Consider the following 22,697-nt stretch of genomic DNA (forward strand, 5'->3'; position numbering starts at 1 on the left):
GAGATTACTGATGCTTGAACATATTTCAACTGCTACAGCTTAGCGACAGCCTTTTATCTTTTATTTATCTATGTTATATTTTATATTTTGAGACTTACCAATAGTTTGAGCAGCCAAAAACGGGACTTGTAATACAAGGTTTTGGTAGGGTTGATGAGAAAAAGCAACATGCAGCCGTACAAGATGAGTGGATTCACCTGCATAGGGATGTAGATGAATTTACCATATATACATGCCAGCAGGCTGAGGCACCACAAAACCCCCAGAAATCCAGCAATCTGCAGAAAGAGAGACAAAATGCAGTGAAAAAATAACTCCAAACCTCACAATGAATTCTCATTATAAGAAAAGGGAGAGCAGTGCTCAACCCTGCAATCTAATCAGACTTCAGCAACTTCCTCCTCTAATTGTGTTAGAGTTCTTTGCCAGGAAATGGTGCAGGACTTCTCCTGATGCACACAGCTCAGCTGCTGCTATCAGTCCGTGCTGTTTACCTCAAAGAGATGTTGATGGGACAGGTTGCTGCGGGGATTGAGCTCGAAGATGAGGACATGATTCACGCCAGCCTGTCTCCAGCCGTACGTGTTGATACCCAGGAGAAAGAGGAATTCTATCAGGAGAAAGCCACCTCGATAGATTCTCACCAGTGGCCACACGTCTGGTCCTTCTATAAAAGCCACACCTGACAAAGAATAAGATGAAATGGCCTTAATGATAGCACAAGTCATGCCACAAATCAAACCTGCGCTCCGCTTCCTGGCTCTGGTTCTCAGATACTCAGCCACAGCCCAGGAAAGCAGGGCCTGCTTGTCATTCGCCTGCATATTCTAGCAGCTGGAGGACCTTCTGCCCAATCTACCAGAGGATTTATGAGTATTCTGGGGAAAATTCTCTCTCCAGCTTGTGCATTCAGGTCATTAGCAGCACCTCAAGCCCCCCGTCTCACACTGCGGGCTCAAGGGACAGCACGAAGCATAAATCATCACTACACCCACTGACACATTCTGGTTTAACGGAGAGGAAATCTCACCAGACAGAGATACAAATATCTCAGCTGCCCACAAAACCAGGCAGCAGAATTTACAGCATTTATAACAACGCTGAACCGCGTCCGATCGCTGAATTCAGTACAGCCATAACGTGATACATATTCATAACCAGCAGCATTGCTGCCAGCCGCACCCAAACAGAATATCCAACACGAGGCAGCAATATGGGAAAGTCTGTTCCTTGCTTTGTTCAGTCTTTGGGGGTTTGGAAATGGCCTCAAACAATGAGCAGCCCTATAAAGCAGCACTTCATCCAGCACGAGTCCCCAGGCAGAACACTGCACCTCCACCAACTGATAGAGGTTTGATGAGAAGAGCACATACAATTGTTCTCATCCCCAGTTCTAGATCCACTGAGTATTCCTCATCCATAAGCATGTTAATGGGGGAAAAGAAGAGGCATTTTTACAGAACTGTAGACTATTGGTTTCAACTCTGAAATCCTACCTTAGTGAATCACAGCACCAAAACAATTTGGCAGGAGTAGCACAGAGGTTAGCAACGTAACATCCAATTAACAGTAAACAACTTGCAGCTGGGATGCAGCTTTTGCTCAATATGTGAAGTAACTCAGAGATACCAGATCATGTCTGCTGATACAAACGTACCAATTATTCACACTAGTTTAGCAACATCTGCTTTAGGGGTGTAATCATTCTGATGAATTCCTGCTCACAACCGTGTCTCTCTTTTTGTTCCTAATATTGAGACAAAATGAGCATTACAGGCTTCGGTCCTATTTGCATCTTACAGACCAAACATGAAAGTTACACTGAGAATAAAGACTGATGAATAAAGAACAGCTTCTACACATTCATCGAAGCCTTCATGCAGGCAGGTCAACTTTCTGCCTCTGCCATACAAAGAGTGAAAGGGAAGCGCTTGCAAACAGCTTCTAAAACAGAGAAATGTTATCCCAGGAGGTGTTCAGATCCAATTACAGAAACATCTGATTAGAAACGCTCTCAAATCAAAACACAGACATGGGCTTTCCCAAGCACAGGAGCTCATACGTTGATTTTCTGTTGCACTGCTTACCTAAGTTACACTACTGAAATCACATACACTACAGTAAAGCTGCTCGTGATGAAACCCCATATCTGGATCTTAGAGTACTGACCTTCCTTTTACTACAGTGAGAGCTCAAACTTAGATGAATAAAACCAAGGCTGCTGTCATGGTAAATAAATTCTTCCTAGTATCTAATCTGAACCTCCCCTGGCACAGCTTTGTGCCATTCTCATGCGTTCCTACTGAATATTAGGGAAGGCATGGTATTCACGTAGCTATACGTATGTTCTATTCTCTGTTGTGAATTGGTGCTATGCAAAACTTAAGTCCTACCTCAAGGTGGAAGAGCAACGTGTGTTCACAAAACAAGCACCTTGTCTTTATACATGGATGTTACACTTCCAGAATATCCTTTCAAAAGTAAGGAGGAAACCAGGAGAACAAAATCACCACACATTCAAGTCCAAAATCCACATAGGTAACACGAGAAGGACACGATCTATTACTGAGCACCAATAATTCACAACTGCATGAGCTGACCCAGGCTGATCTAACCCAGAAGGCCGACTAGCTCAGCTCTAAGCCCCTGCTAAGAGACAAGAACACAGGAGCCAGCTGGGTCCTGCTGAACACACCCACCTGAAAGTATGACAGTCACGTTCAGTGCAACGAACAATCCACAGAAAAATCCAACCCTGAATGTAGTCCAGGCTGGTACAGGCTGTGAACAAAGCAATGGCGGAATTATGGGCGATTAAACAGGTTATCAGCAAAGTCACTTCCATTCACACAGTACATTTTAAATCAGGGATGCAGTCTCATCTCAGACTGCACTCTTCCTCCTTGAAGCACAGCACTGAAAGTGTTGCATAACATTTTTACCTATCTTGATGCTGTGTTAAAGCAGAGCTGGGGCCTCTCAGCAGCTTTAAAGATGTAAGCATGCATTACAATTAGCACCAATTTCTCCTTATTATTCACCTCATCCCGATGTTACCGTGCCTGCAATCCACAGGAACAGTGAGCTGTTTCCATATCTTCCAGAACTAAAGCAGATTACATGACCTCCCTGCCCCCACAGTTTGTGGACATGCTCATATCCAGGTATTTTCACTACTTCTGAATCCAATTTGGCAACTTATCAAGTTGCTGAAGCTCAGCTCTATCAATTGTTTACCTGAGCTGCTCCCAAAGGTGGAACACGCAAGCGTTTCATAGCCTTCTGTCTGTCCCCATCCTCCAACTCGTTGGTCACCACTTCCTAAGGAGATAAAGACACATATCACAGAAGTTCATTCCAACAGTAAGCACGGGATACTGCATTAAAACAAAAAGTAACAGTTGATTTCCAAGTTATATTTGACGTCTGGGTCAGTGTTCTTCCAATACGTGGTAGCAAAGACAGGAAAAGCTTCCTGTGATGTATCCAGTTATCATTACCTGGTAAGGTAATGACACAGTGCAAGCTTCTCAGAGTGAAAAGCTGCCACCTTAAGATAAACTTACACAGATGTGTGCGAGCAATGCCAGAAATCAGTGTCACTTTACTTCATAGTTGCCTTAGTGGTGAATACAACCTACATCTGGCAGTGAACAAGAAGCCATTGCTTCCTAGCTGCAATAGGAGCAGCATCTTTACCTCTGTTTCAGAGATGAGCTGGTTGATCTTCTTGCAGGTGTAGAAGGGTGCCACCTCCACCTCGGCCACGCGCCACTCTGCCCCTCGTGTTGTCTCCAGGTTCTTGTCATGCTTCTTCAAGATCTTGCGGAAGCCAGTGAAGTTCAGGTTCTGCAGACGAGGGAAATAGTTACTGCCATCAAACCTCAGCTTGGTAATTTGCCAAGGGTAACAAGAAAAGGAATAATGAACAGTCTTTGGATCTACTCAAATCTCATAAGCCTAACTTTCCTACAACATGCTCTGCCTGCACAGGCACCTGACTGCATCCCAGGTACTGCAGTTCAGCAACAGGTCTCTGCAAAAGCAATAGTTGGACTGAGCTCTTAATAAGTCACAGAAAGAACATGGTTTGGCCCAAATCCTCCAGGGAAGGCACACGTTAATCCTTTCAAAGGCTTTTCTGCACTGGAGAGAACCAAGCTACCGATTTCCAGTTTCTCCAAACCTTCCAAATTGTCAGAATAAGCACAGGATAGAAGGGAAATCTTCATTCAGTTGCAAATGAAACCCAGCCAAGTGCAGCCCCAGGACAGCATGTTCTTCCCCAGCACACCCCACCCCATGACTACAAAACCAGTCTATTAGGCTTGCAGACACAGTGAGTGAGATAAGCAGACGACACCACATTAAAACAGAAAAGATAATGGTTGATTTCCAAGCTATGTGCTGAGCCCTGACCCAAGACTCCCCTAACACCCAGAAACAAAGATAGGCAAAGCTCAGCACACTGCATTAAGCAGCAATTGCTGTGACAGGACGCATCTGAAATACTGTACTTCAGTGCACAGAAAATGCAACTCGAAAGGCTCTACATCCCCTTCAGACAGCAGTGACACACGCAGGAGTCACTTCAGAACAAGCTTCGAAATTAGCTTGGAAAGAAAAACATAGAAAACAGCAGAATCCAATACCCTGGGGAGAGGCACCAACTACTCACCGAAATTATTTCCAATCTAATTACGCTGTGAGTGATTTAGTACCAGACCCCTGCCATATAGGTGGGGAAATGAGGCTAGGGAGATGGGAGCAGGAAGCCAATGCATTACTGATCTGCATTACTGCAGACAACAGACTTTAATTACTCTCCATTGGAAAAGCCAGCATTCTACTACCCCAGGGAGAGCAGATCACCATTTGGTAAGTTTGAAATGAAAGCGATGGAACAAAATGCTGATTTTGGGCTGAGGTTTTTCCACAGCCTGAACTGACACCACTTGATCCGTGCACTAACAGGACTTACAGCCTGACTCTGGTGTCCTCAGGGCACAGTAGCATCCCTCGTGGTGCCACCTCACACATCCCAGTGTCATGCACTCAGTCACACGTTCTATTTGTCCTGCTATTCACTTGGCACGGGGCTTCCTCCAGGCCTGACTTCCATTTCTGCTGAATGCTAGTTGTATTTATTGAAGTCAACTGACTAATAGCGTGCTTTGCCATTAAAGGTGAAAAAACAGCACAACTTATGCAAGAATATTATGCAACATAAATGGGATGAAGCAGCAGACTCGCAAACTTTGCTCATATACCAGCGTTCTACTTAGGAAATGCACCAACGAGGCAAATGCACAGCATTCTCTTTGAAGATATGCCATAGAAAAGCTCTGCTCCTTTTGGAGACTGAAAGCTATCAAATCCAGATGGGTTTTGTGCAAGTGTTTAGCATACACACAGTGCTCTTGGACTCACAGTAGCACAAGACAAGAAGGTAAATATGCAGGATGCCTTTTGTCATTGATGTAGAGTAGGAAAGGATTTGTTAGAGGAATGACCTTTGTCACCTCCTGTTAAGCCCTGTCCATACTACAGAGCGGTATTCAAGTATTGCTTACAGCGAAAGGACTCCAGGCATTACTGGTAAGGACCTAAATACAGATCCAGCAAACTGAAGTGAAAGGCTCTAAGTTCAACCATTCTTATTTAATGAGGTAAAACAAATAAACTCCATGAGATATTTAAAAGCAGAGCGAGTCCAGAAGAAACAAAACCAAAAAGTCCATCCACAACTACACATTTGTTTCTTCATACTTCTTTCAAGGCAAATGAGCCCCGTGTCCCACAGAATTACAAACGCTTGTTGTTTTTCTATTGAAGTGGATGTTTTAACAAGAAATTCTGATATATCGAGGTCAGAGTCACTGCCATGGTAACACCAAGAGGAAACATTATGTTAGCATTTCAAGTTCCATTACAAACACGAGATAAAAGAGCTCCTTCCCCACCTTCTCAGCTCTAACCCTGCATAGAACAACGCACCACCAAAGCACGAGGCCTCAGAGTGACTGCACTGACTGCACGTTGTGACAGTGCCAAGGGTCAGAGAGCTCGGAAAGGGAGGAGGACATGAGGTCCTTCTGCAGGTCAGCTAAGTGTTTCCAGCTCAACACAACACTACAAGAAGCATGTCACTGGCTGCTAGGCATCGGACCTTTCTTTAACTGAAGCCAGGATCCCTAAGGCTAAAATGAAGTGGAAGACTGGCTTGAATGAGGCAACATGAGCATAAAGATGAGCAGACACAGAGCCTTCTCAAAGTGCTTCCCTCTGTGGATACCTGATAGTTCTGCAGTAAGATGAGGCTGAGGTAGAGCTCGCTGAAGGCCAATTTCAGATCTTTGATATTCCTATGCTGGACACGCTCCTCATGGGACAGGTGGAAGACTGGCTTTCTGCGCCGCGGCAGCGTGGAAGCCCCACTGGCTTCTTTCTGTGCATCCAACGTTGACTGTAACTCCGTCCGAAGTGTAGTGAATCTGCGCTGAGCTTCTGCAAGCTTTTCTGTTGGTAGGGGAAGGAAAAAGGCAGGTAAGTGGACAGCAACTTGCCTACCAGACCTGTAAAGGCAAGTATGATCTCTTCCCCAAACAATATGCCTGTAGGTAAATATCGCTGCACAGAATAACCTACTGCCTGGCCAGCATCCACTACAGGCCGTGTGGTTGCTACCAGTTTATATGAGAAAGAAATCAAAGAAGAAACACATTTCACGTGCATGGCTGGATTTTGGAGCTTGGAGAACAACGCAGCCCCTCTGGCAAGCTCCCAGTGACAGATGCAGCTCCTGCTCTGATCAGCAGCCATGAGGCTGCTGGCATCTGTACACAACCTGCAGTCACCACTTACCCCTCCTCCCTCCAAGCTGCATCGCACCCGTTGGAAGCACTCCCTCATTAGTTAGCAAATAAAGGGGCTGCCAACCTGAACTTTCAAAAACATATCAAAATGATAGCTAAGGTCTATTTTCCAAACTTAAAGATAAGGATTGGGAAAAAACAACTCACCAAGGAGCTGGTAAAATAACTCCCCAAGTTCCAGTTTGGATGAATGGTCGTTTGCATGGCCATGGCTATGCCCCAGAACTGCTGACAGCCACAGGGCAGCCCAACAGCCCATAAAGGCTCACAGCAGCCCTGCCCAGAGTGCATTCAGGGCAGGCTCTCTCAGACCTCCTTGCATTAAACTGGCTTAGATTATAACAAGGCTCCTCTCCGGAGGGCCCCAAACACAAACCAAAACTGTCCACAAATGTAATCTTAGCATTTCAACAAGCACTTCTTAGCTGGAACTATCCAAAAATGTTCCTATTTTTTGTTTCGATTGGGTATAAGTTTAGCCAAGAGAAGCCCAAATAATCACAAGCTGTTTATCAGATCAGATCTATTTAATGGCAGGTTTCCTTCCTGCAGGGGCAGAATAACAGCCTGGGGAATTAAGACTGCGTTTGATGGAAGCCAACAGTCTCTGAGCACACAGCACAAGGCAGTGCTCAGAGCAGAGCCTTCAGGACAGGAAAAGGAGGGGAGGAGGAAATCAAACAGTGATCATCAAAAGGATTAGCTTTCCTGCAAGCAGGCAATATTTACTGTCATAAAGTGTCTAAGAAACCATATAGTAAGCTCATAATAAATAGCAAGCAGCAGGTCATGATGCAAGCCACCACCTGCCTGCGGTTATAACAGGGCCCAACATGGCATGCTTGTGATATGGACAAGACAAAGAACATTCCCCCACTGGTTCCTCTATGTAGCTTCACGTTAATAACACTAATAAGGGGTTTCCATACGATTCCAGTCACACTGCTCTCTTGCAAATAAAAGACTTATTTAAATCTTTTCACAAGAGATTTTCAAATCACGCATATTTGCTCCTATAACTTTTTGAAGTGACAGCAAATTGAAAAAAAAAACCCAATCCTGTATTATTAATGTCATTCTATACAATGAGGGAAGGGGTGTGTGGATGTGGGGGCATATTTGTTAGCAGGTCTTCATTAGGGAAAATTATCATGTGCGCTGTGCATATAAATTGAGAGAACTCCTTCCATGGAGCTTAGCTTGTAGCACACAGGATCTCCTACTAGAGCTGCTGAAACAGCTCAGAAAATGGCTCTGGGCAGCCTGGTCTGGTGGTTGGTGACCCTGCACGTAGCAGGGGGTTGAAACTAGACGATCATTGTGGTCCTTTTCAACCCAGGCCATTCTGTGATTCAATGAAAGTAAGACAAGTCTCTGAGCATAACAACAATGGTATTTTTTGATATAATAGTCAGGGTAAAGCTAAACTGAGAACTGTTCTGAAGTTTAGGTAGGGACATACAAATTGCACATAGAAAAATGCCTAAAGACTCAAGCGTGCAACCCAGCTGACCCAACAGTGTCTAGCTAAAAACCTCTTCCTTCATTCTTCATGTACCCACCATGGCTCCATCAAAACAGCTCCACAGAGCCAGGATAGCTGGCACAGCCAGCCCAAGGGAGGTTTGCTTCCCTACATGGAAGCTGAAGAGAGGCAAGCAGCAGCATACACTTAGTGCATCTATTATGCTTTTAGCTATTCTTGTGTTCAACACCCAGATTCTGTCAGCAATAGAACAGCTAGCAGTAAAGTCATACTTTAGACTAGATGGTTATTAAAATACTTTACACAATTCAACTCTGTTATCTGATCAAAATAAGAAGAGAAGGCTACCATGAAGTGCTGCAAAAGCCTGTTTAATTCAAGACGCTAATAAATCAAGAACACGTTGAAAGAAAATATGGCAGCAGTCAGTACCTCACTGTACCCATATTTAAACTCTTTTCCAGTTGAAAACTCCTTTCAAGCATTACCAAAAGAGGCAGAAAACCAGCAGAGATGTAATGGTGGGTGGAACTAGAGCACACCAGTACAAAGTTGTCTAAACACACACAGGAGAATGTCACCATGGATGAGGAAGTGTGCCCTATATGTAAGCTGCCACTTAAATTTAAGAGCATCTTCAAAATTCAGTAGGATGCTATTACAAAGAAATGAAAGTGCCTGCCCTTCGTCCTCTTCCATTCAAAAACCATGGTTTGGTTCCATGTCTGTGATTAAACCAGAGCAGTCTCCCATGTAAACCTGCCCTCTAATTACCTGGTGGTAGACCTTCCATAGACACTGTGGCTATTCTGAAAGCCTGGGAGCTTCAGACGCTTTTTATGTTGCTGTATATTCCACAAATACACACAAATAAGCACCTTACCTGAATAGAAAATGTTGATTTTGGCAAGTTCTTTCTCACAGGTTTGGAAGAACTTCTCTTCAAACGTGGCAAAACACCTTTTTACCGTGTCTTCATCCGTGTCTGTAAAACAAAATAGGAAAGAAAAGGTTGAAAGAGAAGAATATAGGAACGTATTTCTGAATGGCAGCCATGGAAATATTTCTTCAGAGGAAAAGAAATATCACCTTGTCACATGGAAAAAGAACAACCAAGTCCAGTGGGAACATGTACTTCATTGTAAAAGGAATTGCTCCAAGACCAAGGGGGAAGAAATCCCACAGAACAAATGTTGCCCGTTGACTCAAGTTCCCATCATCATTTCACACTCTTCATGTGCTCCTGCACATCTCATATGCTTCATCTTCACTTCCCAGCTTGTGTGATTGCACCTGCAGGGCCACCCTGGGTGAAGATGGTAGGTAGCCATCTCACCAACACTAAAACATCACCCACACTACAGTCAGAATCACAGAATCATAGAAAGACCTGGGTTGGAAGGGACCTCAAGGATCATGTAGTCAGGCACTGGTGGAAGGATAAACCACGCTCCATCCCCCATGTGCCTGCCCAAGGCCTTCTTGGTGGACTTGCTGGCTCTGCACAGCAGCCTTCCTCCACAATAGAGCTTGGAGATTGGCACTTCCAAGATGACACTGTTCTGGTAGTCCACAAAACCCAAGCCAAGCTCTTGCTTTCCCCTCCTGGAGGGGATACCAGGATAGTGATGGGCAGCACTGAACAACACCCCTCCGAGACAGACTTTCAGACCTCAGCAAGAGCCGGGCTATGATAAAACAGCCACTTCAAGACCTTGCTTAAACCTCTCGTGGTTGTATAATCAGGAGCCAAGGACAGATCAGCTTCCTCAGCTCACCCTGCAAGATTTCACACACAAACACAACACCCAAGGATGGGAAACAGCTCTGCTTTGGGGCTGGTCATTTCTAAGGGCAGAGTCACAGAGGTTGCCACACAATACTCTGCAGCCCTAGTGGCAAAGCTAATCCAGACTTGCCCTAATCCCTGAACCACACACGTGTGGGTGGATGGAGCAAGAGAAATTAGTGCGTGGCACTTAGTAGGCAGATTTTAGGCCAGCAGTTGCCTGAAGGTTTTCAAATAACTGTAATCAGGGAGTACCAAACCAGAGCTGACTTAAGGAAGGGCCATATATTTCTGCTCCTTCCAAAATGTCGCCTCACAAAGCAACAGGAAGCTCAACATGATGCGGGGCTAAACCAACACAGTGCCAAAGAAATCCCTTATTTCCTACTTCACCGATCATTTTAGGAGACAACGGATGCGTAGAGCTGTTTGAATGCACCCAAAGTTAAGAGGAAAAAGGGCTCTAAGGCACTAATGAGCCGCTACTGAAAGACCTTCCAAAAACCTTGAGCTGGGGAATTCAGATCTCTGTTTGGACCTCAAAACGCTGCTGACTCAGAGAAAAGCAAGGCTCTGTATAAACCATTCAATATCCCTACCCAAACATCTCCTTATAAAAGACATCTTGCAGACCACAGTGGATGCCAGCTTCACAAAAAAATAATAAATAAATCAAGATTTTCTGTGCAGAAAAGGTTTCCCTTTGGTAATGTTCCCACTGCAGTTCAGCAATTGAGCTGCAATAATAGACAAGTGCTGCCAAGGCTATTGCCTTTATTTGTTCTACCCCCAAGGCTAGGACAGGACAACATTTTCTGCCATGAGAAAATCACAGTGCCAGAAATCGGCCTTGGATTCAGGAGCTCCATGACAACAGAAGCTGTTGTTAAAAGGCATCGAGCTACCACTGCCAAGAAGGACCACTGGTAACCTTTCTTTTGTTCTATTTCTATGGCCCTAATAGTCTTTTACCCTAAAATCCACGCTGCTGCCATGAGCAAGGCTGCCAAGAGAGCCCGATCAATACGGCTGTTTCCTGCCATCACCTTCCTGCTGCAGAGGACAAGTCAGTAAGCCCAAAAAGCCCATTGCCCTTCCTTGCAAAATCACATCTCAAGCTGAAGCAATTGGGATGCGCTCCCATCTCCATGCTTCCTGGCGTGCACAGGGCTCACCTAGAATAGAGCCTGAAGTGGAAAAACATGCAAGTTGCATTTCTGCACTGCCCCACACACTCATTTCTCAGCATGTAAGAACTGTGCATCCAAATTCTTGTGCACTGCAGCACAGAAACAAGTGATTGACATATGGGGCTGCTTGCTTACTCACTTCCATGGGCTTCCAGGCTGTCTGGATATGTTAAATGTTTGCTATGCCCTGCTGTTGGCCTCTTGCTACCAAAAAGCCCCGTGCCTTGGGCTCAGATAGGGCCACACCAACCCAACGTGACCAGGCTTTGGAAAATCAGAAAAGAGCTAGAACTCAAGCTGAATAGCTCATAAACGCAAGAACAAAGATCACCTCTACATCCCTAATGAGTCACCCTTGTGTTTACTGGGGGATTTTTCCATGGCCAAGATACTTCCATGCACCAACTCCCTCCCTCTGTGCAGAAAGCCACCCTCCTGTCAGCTGCACGTGGTATCACTCATCCTGCTTCTAAGAAATTAATTACTCACCATGCATTTTCATGCCCAGTCTTGTGGCTAATAAGTATAAGCACATTTTTAAGTGTTCAGAGCATAGATATGGAACCTTCTTTTCTTGCTATGGGAGGAGAGAGGAAGCAGACACCACTCACTTTGCATGGAAGGAACATTTGCCTTCATGTTTTACCTTCACTTCTGAGTAACCGTACATTTATGTGTAACGGTGCATCTCTTTCTTGGAAGATTCCATCAACAAAAATGAGGCCTTGAAACAAAATACCATGCAAGAAGCTTCATACATTAGGTAACATTAAAAAAAAACCACCAAAATTAAAGAAATTTACAGTAGGCTGTATCTACTCTTCTAAACGATTCCAGACGTGCTGGTCAGCTCTCCACTTAATGACCGCCTTAGGCCAAATGAGATTTGGTTATTAAGTTACTTCTCTAACTCCAGATATAAAAAATGAACAGTCAGGTAGCAAATGAGGTTGCACTATCTGCAAAGACAGTGTTTGTGGGCAGGTAGAGGAGGAGGCTTTGGTTTATCTCAGGCTTTGGTTTGCCATGCATGGGTTCAACCACTAGCCCAGAATAAATGGAATCCATTTCAGAATACCTTTGGAAATTACAATATTCAGGTGGGTAACAACTCTGTTCCCTTACTTTTAGGTTGTGTCACTGTTAGTTGTATTCTTGTAGATGGTTTATTTAGTGGGGAAGCAAAAGCAACCTCCACAAGGTGCCTTCCAACTAGGTAAATAACCAAGAGCCTGTGGCTCTATCAATACAGAACCTAAAGCAACTGTACTATTCTGGTAAGAAAATCAGGTATAGAAAAGGCTGGCAGCTAGTCCAGAATATCACTGGGTTGTTTGACTTCTGCACAGTGCCCTTTCAGCTCCATTGGTCTGTCCCCATTGCTGCCTGCATCTACAAGTGACCATGACACTCCAGTGCTATTTATGGGGCTTACAGGACCTAGGCTAAGGGGTACCTCACATGTGAAGGACAGTGAGGCAGGAGCAGAAAAAAATATGAGAAATAACTAGCAATATTTCACAATCTGCCATAAAATTAGAGTTAATGCAATAGGGTAGATTTGAAAACCAAGAGACAACACAGAGGGACAGGACTTGCAATACTTGCCTTTGAATTCTTCTCCTTTTCAAGGAGAAAAGTAAAGATTTATTTAAATAAAAGCTTCCTGGAAAGCTAAACCAGAAATACACCACACACTTCAGAGTGAAGAAGAGAGGGTCGAGAAGAACCACGGCAGCTCCAGATGAAGTTTCACACCAACCACCGCACATTCAAAGGCCAAAGAACAGAAAGCAGTGGGGTTGAGAAGCCTGCTCCATGCATACCAGGACCTGTCCAGACACACAGACCAGGTGTGCCCAGTCGAAGCAAGCAGCCAGCGATGCCAGCAGAGATACCAAAGGTTGGTGGAAGGACCAGGATGGCAGCAGGCATGTCCCTGGCTAAACAACGTGCCCACACATTCCTCCAGCTGCTGACCTGCTGCCCAGAGACATGGCTTTCCTTTAAATGAAGCAGCCCTGCAGCAACAATGGTTGCACAAAACCCATCTCACAGTTTACACATCGGTGGTTAAGTAACACAGAGCCTTGTGTTCTATCCAGCTACAAGAGCTGAAGAATGCTTTCCTTCTAGAAACTCATATAGGTGAGTGTAAGGGATGCTTCCCCGACTTCCCAGCTTGGCCCTTAAGCAAAGCAAACACAAAGGACTAGCAGCAATAAAGATATGCAGCAGCATGGAACACTATGACTAGAACTGATGACTTCAAATCAGGTGTTCCAAGTTCCAGTTGAAGTTCTTCCCTATATTCACCTGTTCCTTCAGTTCACGTGCTCTTTCAAGCCTGGCAAAACTGAATGTAGCCAGTCTGTGCTATAGCTCCCAACTTCTTTTATCTGTTTAAGATCCACCTGCTCTAGAAAGGGGTGGGGGAGATCCTATATCCTATAGATGTGAGCTCAAATCAGTGATGGGAGTGATTACCACAGGGACTAGCAACGCAGCACCAGGGGGAAATTAAAGGAAACTCAAACACTCTGGTGCTGAACATAGCAGAGATCTCTCACTCTAAAAGCCATAAATATTACTTCCCTGTCCCACCCCGTGAAGGAAGGTTAAGCTTCATGGCATGGCAAGAGAACCAAGAGGAAGCTTTCCCACCTATTTCAATGGGATTCTGTATCTATCAAGAAAGACATGGGTTCAACCTTGCCAATAAATTTAATCAAGCAAAGAAAGGTTGTTTGTAAGACATAAAGCTCCATAATAAAATGACTGTTTATGCTTCTGTGATTGAGCCTCCCGTTTTAATGGTCCTACTCCCAGACCTTAAGCAAGCAGCAGCAATTACCTTCTCATTACAGAAAGCTGACTGAAGCCTGGCTGCCATGTGGGATGCCAGGTGCCCACAGCTCCAACAGCTCAGTCATTCAAACATCCATCACTTGTAAGCATTGAGCTGCAGTTGCTGGAGATGAGCGAGATGCAAGCTACAGCTTCCTCCTGCAGGTTGCCAGCAGCGATGCTGAAAACCTTTAGGGAAATGATGCAATTAGGAGCATTTGAGCTTCTTAAAAACCCCAGGAGGAACAGGATGATGCTGCTAGCAAAGCAGGGCAGAATAGGATGGGACAGGATGGGGAAGGGGAAGCCCAGCACACCACATCCCAGGGAGACAAAACAGGGTAACAGACTGAAATGCAATGAGGCTAATGGATCGAGAACCATGCTGCATGGATAGAGCTGATACCAGACCTCCCCCCATCACCCCAGAAAGCCATCGGCATCCTTGTAACAATTACAGAACAAGGCTAGGAAAGTTAGGAAAGAAAGAAAATTGCTCAAAAGTGGCAGTAAGAAACAGGTAAACAAAGGGAGCACTGGTAAAAGGAAAACAGGGCTGCTTTTCATCTCTTCTCAGGCACACAGGAGAGTGTTTGCTGGGGGTATCAAAGCCAGCAGGAGGGCAATGAGAAAGGGAAGATTAACAAAGCTGCGTCGGGGGAAAGACTTCAATTAATATTGAGAGCAACCAGAATGAGAAAACTAACAATGCAGAACAAGCGACAGGCTCCCCATACATGGAAGCGGCCACGCAGCACAAAGACATGCCTGCTATAAACACGCCAGTGATGGCTTCATCCCCCCCCGGGGAGCAAGCTATTCCAATTCATTTTTCTCTTTCCTTTTTTTTTTCTAAACCAGCTATTAAGAGCAAACAGTCAGCGAGAAGATAATAAGCAAGCAATTATCTGATGAAGAAAAATGTGTTTCCACGGTATCTTGGAAAGATGGCATAGGGCTGGAGAGCTGCTCTGAGTTAGGGTGTACCAGGGGACCTTTACACTCAGCACAGATGCTGCTGGCCTGCATAGAGCACAGAGCCAAGCCCACCCTGCTTCTCATTGGGACCCCACTCCAGCCCAGAAAGCAGAAGCCTGTCTGGGGCAATTTCAGTTCAGGATTCAATAGCCTTGTTTGCTTGCCTGTGCCCTTGCTCAGCCCCAGTCCCCACGCAGGAGCTACAGGAAGCATCTCTGCCCAGAGCAGCCTGGAATCCTTGAAAAAGGGTTTTTTTCTTTACACCTCAAATGAGAAGAATGATTTAGAGGCATGTGACTCCCCCCGACATTCTCCCAGGAGCAACACGCAGCACTGCTGGCACTTTGTAAATAACGCAGCCAAAGGAAGCATTCAGTAATTTCTATTGCTTACAGAACAAAACCCGGCGGGACAGGAATACACAAACTGCAAAACTAACTGCCAGCACCAATGGGCTTTGCTTCTGGAAACAAACTGGAAGCAAGCACGCTGAGGAGGGGAAAAAAAGAGCCCAGATTTCCTAACCACCTCTTGCTTACATCTCCAAGAGCATTGTGGTGCCTTGCAACCACCAGTGCCATACCCCTGCTTGGGAGCATGGCAAAAGCCTGAGTTACAGTGCAGTGCATCACCTTACGTGCAGGTGCTCTCTCTATTAAGGGTGAATGAAAGGAAGCATGCTTTGCTGTGAGAAACCTGCAAGCCCCGCACCACAGATCCACCCGAGGGTGAAAAGCAGGAGCTAAATTCAGAGGGGATTTTGGTAAAAGGCAACACTTGAAGGTGTTTGCAGGGAAACCAATCTGTTCCTTGGCAAAAAGCAAAGGAAACTGGGTATTACAAGGTTATTCCGCGCTGTTTAAATCTGTCAGCGACGCATCAGCGCAAAGTTGTTGTTGTCCCGATTTTAGAATCCTGCAAGGATTTGAATGTAACCTTTAGGCAAACCAATCCATTACCTTAACTACAAATAGAGCGATGACGGCCCTCAAGATGACAGCGTTTTCTTCTCACCCACGATAAGTAGGGCTTTTCTGGCAAGTGTTTGGGAGGAAGAACTGGCTCCTCGGCAGTGGGACTATGGAAGGTGGGGAAAGCATAAAACATCACTGCTGTGTCACATGGAAGGGCAGAAGAACCCTTTTGCTACACTCACACCACTATACTCCAGCACCAACTGAGCTCCAATAGGTCCTGGAGCTTTATTTCAACCCCCAAGAAACACGGAGGCTGCCCCAGTTCATTCACTCAATTGATTCACCAACTGGTCTGAAACATGAATAAATATGTAAGCAGCTACTCTCCTCTAATTAGTGACATTCAGTGAGTCTAACCTGAGAGCCCAGACCTCCAGCCCCTGGCTTTTTAGCTCTCAGTGCCTCCCCCCTGGGAACTGAATAGCAATCAGGTATGTAATGAGGGGAGGGTTGCTTCTGGCTTCCTATTTAAGGCAGAATATAGGGGGTGGGGAAGGGAGACAGGGCTGAAAAACAATTAAATCCTTAAAGGCGGGCAAATGGTCTACACACGCTGTGAAGGATTAAAGAAGAAAGAAATAAAAGATTAGAAATTAGGGAGAAGGAATAAAGGAGAAATAAAAATGATGGCAATTGCGGAAAGCACGGAACAGATGATGCATTTCCTATGTGATAGCTTAAACAAGTCCCAGGGCACACCTCCCAAGTCCATCAAACAGCGCATTTACATAAAATCATTAATCCATTACAGGCCTGAAAGAAAAGAAGGATGGGTCAGGAGGGACAGGATGCAATGAACGAAGCAAAACTGTGCGCTTGGGATGCAAGGCAAAGCTGTGTTTCTGTGCACACCGAGAGGTACAAAACTAACTCCAAAGCAACACCTAGGACTGAAAAACCTTAAAGTCTGCCAAGACTAAAGCACCGCACACATCCGATAGCCATCCTGCTTGCAACACACCAAGGGAAGCTGCTGATGCTGCACTTGTTCCTGCGCTGACGAGAGCGCTTTGCTCCTGGTTCAGCTTACAGCACCCCAAATTAGCAACGTGGCCACTGCTGCCAGCTGAGCACCAGGCTGCCAGCTCTGCAGGGAGCTGCAGCTTCATGAAATGACAGTAAATACTCACCAAAAGTAAGCCGAAACATTACAGCCCCCCTTCCAACTCATTTCTAACACACCAATTGATCTGGGGTTTCTTTGCTGTTTTATCATTCCACCCTCCCCCCAACTCCCCCAGAACTGCAATTCGGGAGCTATCAATCTGCCTTCAGTGACAGTGTTATCGGGGTAATCCCACAGCACAACATAATTGGGCTTCCAGACGGCTGCACTATTTTTACAGCGGAACATGGAAGTATTTTCCCTCCGTTTGCCAAATGAGCCCATGAAATACGCCACATGGCAGGTAGCGTGCAGATGACAAAACAGTCAAAATGCAGCAGAAATACAAGATGGGGTTGTCAAAAGGATGCCAACAAGTCTGTGTCAAAAAATATATATCCTGATACCTGCTGCAACTAAAGCATTGGCATATCTTTGCTCTCCAAAGATGATAACCTCCACCATTGTACTCATGAACTCAGCTCATGGAACTACAATTAACAGCAAAGGAATATCCAAGGCCTTGGATGCAGGCTTATCAAGTGCCTGTTGATGTGTCTGTTGGCAGTGCTGAGCTGGGCTGTGCGGAGGGACAGGAGGACAGCCAGGCACAAATCACAGCCACACTCCAGCAGCCTGGCTGCCAGAAGGCAATGGTCACTAAATCAGCCTTCCATTTTAGGAACAAGGTTGGAAAGACCAACCTAAATGGCACTGGAACTACCAGGACATGTAGCCTCGAGCCCAAGCCCTGGCTCCAGCCTGCAGTTGCATCCAGGCTCCCTGCTAGCTGGGATGCTCTCCCTGCTGCTATCTACACGAGAAGGGCAGAAAGGCCGCAGATAAGAACTGAGAAACACGTTGTACATCAGCCTGGTACTACTGTAATCTAGGCTAAGAGAAACAACTAACAGGCATACAAACACCTCCAGATACTCATCTCCAGTGCTTATCGCAGTGCTGAGGAACGAGGTAGAGCTCTCTATTTGTGGAGTAAGCAGGGGAAGGAGGAAGAAGATCTCTCCCAGGGGATGGGGAGAAGTTGTGGTGTTGCATCTTAAAACAGATTTATAGCAACCCGTTCAGAGAAATTAGTTTCTAAAGAGCCAAACAGTCTCACCAGCAGTAAGAACTAAGGTTCTTTCAAACCCTCCCTCTTTTTCCTACCTCCCTCCCCCCTTTCTTTTTTACATATGCAAAACCAAGAACAAATTTGCCATCTGCACTCTCACAACTGCTCCTCACATTCACGCAGCCTGACAGAAAGATGTTATTGGCGAGCTGCTGTCCTCTTTGGCAGCTTTCAGAAACGAAATGCCACATCAGTCTGGTGACATCTTTGACCCACGGCAACACTGCAGGTGCTAGGAAGGAAATTCCGGGATGAAATCGATAAGGTGCCATAAAACCCTGTCAGCTCTGCTATAGCTGCACAGAAGGGCTGCAGCAGCGAGACAAAGGCAGCAGAGAATTCAGTGCTAGGGCATGGGGAGGAATGGAGAAGGCTGTGCTCTTATTGCTACATGTGAAACAGGGGTTTCAGTAGCATCAGCCCAGGCTGTTTACTGCACAGGGAGAAGGCAAAGTGAATCCTTCTCATCTCATCTCCCAAATTCAGCTGGGAAATGGACAAAGAGGTTCTCCCCAGAAAACAAAATAAAGGCACTATGATCTATAAAGCATCATTTTGAGGTTCCCTTTCTTTTCTCACCACACAGCCTCTGTGTGTCCTTTTGCTGATGATGGCCAACTCATTTTTAAACTCAGACATGCACATAGCAAATGCCCAAGACCTTCCAGTAACTATCTCTCCCCAGCCATCTATGGTAGGCATATCACAGTACTGTTGCTATCCATGCAGTCTTCTCAGTGCTACGCTGCTTGCAGAGGTTCCACAAGCAGCAGCAAACCAGCCCTGACACAGCTATGTCCCCCACGCACCTTGCAGCACTGCTTTGACCTCTTTTCACTTTGGCAAGACCCCCAAAGTGCTCTTTGAAGGTTGCAGACGTGTTCCCCCAGCAGCACAACGCATGTGTGCTCCCTATTGTCTCTGCTCCCACTTGTTTGAAATTCCTGCAGGATCCTGCCATACTTCAGTGGTACTTTAATAATAGCCTAATAATTGTCGCAGACAATAACTGACATTGTATGGAGACCTCGGGTGCCTGGGGGTGAGTAGGAGGGGTTGCCTTGGTAACAAGGAAAAAAAATCATTTGACAAAGAGACACCAAAGGACACGAGCTGATCCATTCCCTGTGCAGGAATCCATGGGAAACGTCCCACGGGAGCTGGCACCAAAGTGAGTTTCTGCTGGTCAGGGTGAGTGAGCAGCACTAAAGCCAACTGAGCTGGAAGCAGCCCAGCAACCAATGCTTAAACCAAAGAGGATACCAGCACCACAGCATCCTGGTGGTGATGCTCCTGTCCTCACACCACTGTGATCTATGCAGGGAGGGACCAAGGTGGCTGGCACGTTTGGGTCCTGTGTACTGCCAAAAGCAGCTGTGAATCTCATCTCAGTGAGATGGAAGCTAATCGTCTGAGCGGCTTCACTTTAAGTGCTGGAGAGGGGTAATGAGGTCAGCAGACTCCTCTCTCCAGTGTCCCAAGAGCCTGTTTTTCCTCTGCTCTGTTTTGATCACGTTGGCAGCTTTCTTCTAAAGACATCAACATCGTAACGTGCACCAAACCCAAAGCTTTTAAACCATGGATTGCTACCGCAAGTAGCAATAAACCCACTCAGATGACACGTTCTTGCAGTTGTTCTCCAGGGCAGGAAAAAACACCTCCTGTGAGCTCCAGCAACCCCATCCCAGCAGCTGCTCACTGGGAAGAGGCATGGAGGAGGAAGCTGTGAACAAGCTAGGCCGTGAGCAAACAAGGCAGCTCTATGGGGATTCAACAGCAAGAAAAGCCTCATTATTACAATTATGGAGTTACTACTCTTTATTACTATTACTGATAGCAGAGCCGGGGGAAGCTTGCAGAATGGCGAGGCACAAAAGGCTGCTCCTCCAAAGGAAGGGCCCAGGCTGACAAGATGGCCTCCTTCCAGCAGGCGCCTTCCCCCCCCAGCAGCCAAGCTGCGGGGCTGAGTTGGCTTTGTGCTGCCTTGGGAAACGGGATCACAACGCGGATATCTAAAAGCATGTTGTGGCATAGAGCCAGCTCCCTTACCAGCAAGATTCTCAACCCCTAACACCGAGCAAAACCCTACTAATTGCAGAATTGTTCTCTCTTCAAAGAGTTGTTTCTACAGAGCTTTACAAAGCCAAAAGACATCAGAGGACGCCAGTAACATTCGCTTCTGTAAAACACCGAGCGGCAGAATTAAACCTATAGGGACCAGAAAAGGAACAACATTCAGCAGTAACTACAGAGACCTCACTACATTGTGAATTTCACATTTCAAGGAGACTGCAAAAAGCTGAAAGGGAAGCTGTGAGCATCGACTGCGAGCTGGAAACACGGCACCGGCAGAAGAGAAAAGGAAAACAGGGATCAGGAAAGGGCTGGAAAGGTGAAAATCCCTTGAGACATCCTAATCATGTTCTGCTGTGTATCACAGGACACCAGGCAGCGCCTCAGAAAGGGAAGCGACAGCCGCCCCTGCTATCGGGAGCATTAATCTGATGCATTCTCAAACCTGGGAAGGAAGCAGACGAACAATACTGCTATTTAGCTCGGCCGTCCAAACCGCCCAACCAAATCTATAGATATGACTAAAAGGACAGGGTTATCTACAATGATTACATACAGATTTTTTTCCTGCCAGACAGCAGAGGAAAGGAGAACATCAGGGTCTTGTTATCTGTGGTTCAATATACGTACTCAAGCCACTCACCTCTGCCTTTGACACCTGCACTCTTAAATTATAGATGCACGAGTGAATGTGGAAACAAAGGCATTTCTTCAACTAAAGACCTTCCATTTCCAAATAGCCATCTCAATACCCCAGCTAAGAGAATGTTGGAAGAATAAAACCATAAAATAGCCTGGGTTGAAAAGGACCGCAATGCTAATCTCATTTCAGCCCCCTGCTACGTGCAGGGTCTCCAACCATCAGACCAGGCTGCCCAGAGCCCCATCCAGCCTGGCCTTCAATGCCTCCAGGGATGGGGCATTGACACACATACAACACAATTAGTTTTCTTCCCCCAACTTAAATCTCAGGGAATAGTTTTTGCTGATCATCAAAGAAAGAGAACAGACGAGTAAAATCATGAGAAACTATTGTGACTTCTGAGCATATACTAATACTATAGTGAGGGGGAAAGAGACTAAATAAAGCAACACAATATTTTAATAGGTTTGAAGCTAAGCTGGCAGTAGTGAGTGCATTGAGCAGAAGAAAAGCAGGACTTTGAAAAATAGGAGTAAAATGGGAAAATTGGCCAATTATTGTGCATTTGCAGCAGCAAGAGTGAAATATGCTGCAAGATGGTTTGAAGCAAAACCAGGATCTCCAAGGAAGCTACAGCAGCTATTTGGGCATTAAGCAATGGAGGAAAATGGAGACAGGGATAGAAATGCTCATTTAGGAAAGGACTCCTGTTAGGGCCAGTTTTCTCCATGGCTGAGTTATACTTCAATGTGAAAATTAAGAAGAACTGGCATGGAATTGATTCAATTACAAAATTTAACAAGATTTGCCTTTTAAAGTAATACATCTTAAGGTCAGGTACTTGCAGAAATAAGTAAGATGTAGGCAAAAAGAGTGCACAGAGCTGGCTGAGAAACCCTGAGCTGGAAAACACCACGAACAAATACCAGAACTCCCACACCTCGTCTGCAAATAAGCCTGCATTATAAACTTCAGGCAAATATAATTAACAACATGACTGGTAAGGAGCTCTGGGTAAGCATATGCCTGAACTGGTTAACTCTGAAAACACAACCATTATGAAGATATTGGTTAAACCATTTGGATGATCCTCACGCCTCTGCACCACAGCTTTGCCCCATGCTGACCCACGTCTGCCCTGGTGGATATTCCAGCACAACCAACCCATGGGCCTGGGCCATCATTGGGAAATGACCCAGCTCCAAGCAAGCACTTCCCAGCCTTGCACTCCTCCTTCCCTTTCTCCCCTGCTTCAGCACCAAACCATCACCCTGTGACCAACACAGGAGCACATTCAGCAGCTGGGTGCTTCTCTAATAAATTAATAAGCAGGCCTAATACATTAAGGGAAGATTAAGAAGGAAGACTTCTGGCTGTTCAGCATCCCCTCTTTACTTTTCCAAGTCACACTGGTATACAGTCAGTAACATATGCCTAAAAGCTTCTTTGAAACCTGCCTGAGCTTGCAGGGAGCCTTTTAGCTCGGAGCAGTACCTTGCTTTCAGCCACACAAAACCAGACATTCATCCTGGACACAAGTCACCTGTCTGGCATGTTGGTGAGTTCCCCTTCAGCTGGAATTGTTTACAAACAAGTCAAGCC

General features: G+C 45.7%; 1 protein-coding gene across 6 annotated transcripts in view; it reads right to left on the bottom strand.

The window, feature by feature from the left end:
• XPR1 (xenotropic and polytropic retrovirus receptor 1) overlaps positions 1–22,697 on the bottom strand; it is a 68,727-nt gene that overhangs the window by 17,833 nt on the left and 28,197 nt on the right. For 5 of the 6 annotated variants that reach the window (XR_014932971.1, XR_014932972.1, XM_015869702.3 and 2 more), the window contains exons 3-9: positions 9,245–9,346; positions 6,296–6,519; positions 3,700–3,849; positions 3,238–3,321; positions 2,700–2,781; positions 495–682; positions 99–278 (exon numbers count right to left, since the gene is read on the bottom strand). Coding sequence is in view for 4 of the 6 variants with exons in the window: in XM_015869702.3 (XP_015725188.1) it covers positions 99–278; positions 495–682; positions 2,700–2,781; positions 3,238–3,321; positions 3,700–3,849; positions 6,296–6,519; positions 9,245–9,346 (1,010 nt within the window). In the remaining 2 variants the exon portion in view is untranslated. Of the gene's footprint in view, positions 1–98; positions 279–494; positions 683–2,699; positions 2,782–3,237; positions 3,322–3,699; positions 3,850–6,295; positions 6,520–9,244; positions 9,347–16,124; positions 16,239–22,697 lie in introns of those variants that run through there. The other variant, XM_085512122.1, reaches the window with a different exon arrangement.

The sequence above is a fragment of the Coturnix japonica genome, chromosome 11 (genome assembly GCF_054131305.1).
Source record: "Coturnix japonica strain WE chromosome 11, WE-NBRP24, whole genome shotgun sequence".
In the NCBI taxonomy this organism is placed as follows: domain Eukaryota; kingdom Metazoa; phylum Chordata; class Aves; order Galliformes; family Phasianidae; genus Coturnix; species Coturnix japonica.